Genomic DNA, 2,900 nt, shown 5'->3' on the forward strand with positions numbered 1-2,900 from the left:
AATCGTCGCTAAATGTGCGTGCCTAAATATATTTAGCGATGATTTTTTCGTCGCTAAATAATTACCGACGATATTAGCGACGATAAAGTCGTCCCTAAATGTCGTGACGAGAAGTTTTTTTCCATTTTGAAACAGGAAATTAGCGACAATTTTGTCGTCGCTAATTCACGCGCGAAAATTTCCCGCGTGAATTAGCGACGACAAAATCGTCGCTAATTTCGTCCCTAATTTTTTTTTTTTTTTCGTCGTTAATTATTTTTTTTTATGAAATTCTAAAATGAAAAATCAAATAAAAACTAAATTATATTATCCAAATCAAGAAATAAAAACTAAATTATATTATCCAAATCAAGAAAAAAAAACTAAATTATATTATCCAAATCAAGAAATAAAAACTAAATTATATTATCCAAATCAAGAAATAAAAACTACTCGCGACGTTTGTTTTGTCGTCCCGCCGCTCGTTTTCCTCCTCCTCGACGTGAAACGCTCTTTTGCTGGCGCTGAAGTTCTGCAGGCTGCGGCGTCGGAGTAGACTGACTTGGTCCGCCGGGCGTCGTCTGCTGGCTGGCGTCGGGAGTCCTCTGATGGCCGCCCGTCGGAGTGTGGACGTTGCCCGTCGGAGTCTGCTGGCTGGCGTCGGGAGTCCTCTGCTGGCCGCCCGTCGGAGTGTGGACGCCGGCCGTCGGAGTCTGCTGGCTGTGGGATGACGGAGCCTGCTGCGAACTCTGCGAAAATTGGGACATGAACGAGCTAAGGTTGAGGCCGGACACCTGACTCTGTATTGTCTCGGCTAACGCGGCGAGGGTCGATGTCAACACCTCCTGCGAGAAATATCCTGGTTGCGACGTCCCAGCCTCCGAACCGTAGACTTCGGCGACTTCAGCCGCCATCCGTGCTCCCTGTGGCACCAAACGTCCGACGCCGGTCAAGTGATCAGCCCGCGAACCCATAATATCGCGGATCGCCTGCTGCTCTAGGACGAAAATATCGACGTCCGCTCCTTGTTGCTCAGCCTCCGCTCGCAACGTGTTGAACCTAGCGACCAGTCGATCCTGATATAATTAACTAGTTAGTATCTATTAATCGAAAAATAAGAAAAATAAATGTAAACTTACATAACGTGCGGAGGCTTCAGGAGTCAGCCACTCGGACTTGTCAGACTGATGTTGGCGCTTGTAGTTCGCAAACAAGCTCTCGAAAGCGCCTGTCTCGGCGCTCTTCTGCATGTAAACAAAACTTCAAGTGTTAGATAATTTTAACGATTTGATGTATCATATAAACATAAAACTTACATTCTTCATGCGGTGGGTCGAGAACCCAATCGTCCCCTGTCGAGTCTACGTCTTCTTCTTCGCGCGATTCGCCTTGTTCTTCGCTTGAATGGCCTGTAATATAAGTAACCGTACACGTAAAGAACAAATCGTTTAATAAAAGGGTAAACACATATTTAACGTAAATGATTTGATTACCTTAAATTCATCGCTCGTATATCGTTGTATCAGCGTCTCCCATTCGGTGTCGAGCTTAACGGTCCTCGGTTTCAGCGACCGCGCCACCTGTACGCTGCTCTTGCAGTCGATGTCGAACCATGACCGCAAGGTATGCCTCCAATCGCGAAGACGAGTCTTCGCGTCTCGAATGATTGCCGCATCACCATCGACTCGAATGTCGTACTTGTCTCGAATCGCTGCTCGGATCTCGGCCTCCTTTGCCGGCCCCACGTTCGCATTCGTCCACCTTGGGACCGTAGGCGAGATCTTGTCTCGGACGACCAACCCGAGCGTGTTCGCGAACGTCGCGAGATCCGGATCCATCTCGCGCTCTGGCTACAAGAACGACTGAAACTCCTCGTTATAAACGACGACTTCCTTCACCCCGGGGCGCCGTGCACGCTCAGATCGAAGGCCGACGGCCCACGCACGGCCGGTTCGATATGCTCGTCTTCTTCTTCGACGCCATCACGTACGGGCGCCGACTGACAATAATTCGGGAGACGGGCTAAGAAGTCATCCCCGCCTCCGCTGCCTCCAGCTCCTGTAGCCGCAGCCATCTGAAATTCAAAACAAAATACGATCCTACCGAAATTTCGGCAGAACCTCCCCTATAAACTTAACAACCCGGCATCAGCCTTTAACTTTAAAACCTGCATAGAAACATCCTAAAACTAACAATAAATCCAACCTCAGTGGTTCGATCATTTTTAAATCTATAAACAACTAATTAATTTCACATTTTTAGTCATTTATAACAAAAATTAAATCCAATTTCAATTTCAATCCATAACCAATTAATTAATTTCACATAAACTACCTAATTTTCGTTAAACTAATTCATTAATTTAAGTTTGTTACCTTTAGAGAATCGGTTAGTAATTACCTTTAAACTAATTCGTTAAATTACCTTTAATTCATTAATTATACATAAACTACACAAACTTAAACCATTTTAAATTTTCTAATCGTAATTAACAAAATTACATTTCCTAATTTATTAATCTCTAATCTACTATACTTATATACATAATTAATCTCTAATCCTAATTTACAATTTTAAATTATCAAACATCCTAAATTATATCGTAATTAAATCCTAAATTATGTAATAATATAAAATATAACTTATATATATATATATATATATATATATATATATTTATAACACCAAAATAAGCATAATATCACAATTTTTATAACTAATTTAAATAATTTATATTACCTAATATAACTAATTTTTTTAACTAATTTTTATAACTAATTTTTATACATAATTTAAATTACCTAAATTTCATACAATTCCATTTATTTATAAATAATTTAAATAATTTAAATTACCTAATATAAATAACTATATACTAATTAATACAATTCCATTTATTTATATAAAGTTATATATATATA

At 40.3% G+C, this 2,900-nt stretch overlaps 1 protein-coding gene across 1 annotated transcript; it reads right to left on the reverse strand.

Moving 5' to 3' along the window:
- Positions 1 to 382: 382 nt before the first annotated feature.
- LOC149387535 (uncharacterized) lies at positions 383 to 1,617 on the reverse strand. The gene is made up of 4 exons (XM_089624616.1): positions 1,473 to 1,617; positions 1,296 to 1,388; positions 1,119 to 1,223; positions 383 to 1,055 (listed from the first exon to the last, which is right to left on the reverse strand). The coding sequence occupies exons 2-4, from the start codon at positions 1,302 to 1,304 to the stop codon at positions 429 to 431; spliced, it is 741 nt and encodes a 246-aa protein (XP_089480742.1). The 5' UTR covers positions 1,305 to 1,388; positions 1,473 to 1,617; the 3' UTR covers positions 383 to 428.
- Positions 1,618 to 2,900: the final 1,283 nt, after the last annotated feature.

This window comes from Urtica dioica, chromosome 8, assembly GCF_054948205.1.
Source record: "Urtica dioica subsp. dioica isolate 48M chromosome 8, U.dioica_male_clone48M_v1_H2, whole genome shotgun sequence".
NCBI lineage: Eukaryota > Viridiplantae > Streptophyta > Magnoliopsida > Rosales > Urticaceae > Urtica > Urtica dioica.

Coding starts and splice junctions, on each gene's coding strand:
- LOC149387535 (XM_089624616.1), bottom strand. Junction 1,056..1,118: donor CTGAAGCCTCCGCACGTTAT/GTAAGTTTACAT, acceptor TAATTATATCAG/GATCGACTGGTCGCTAGGTT.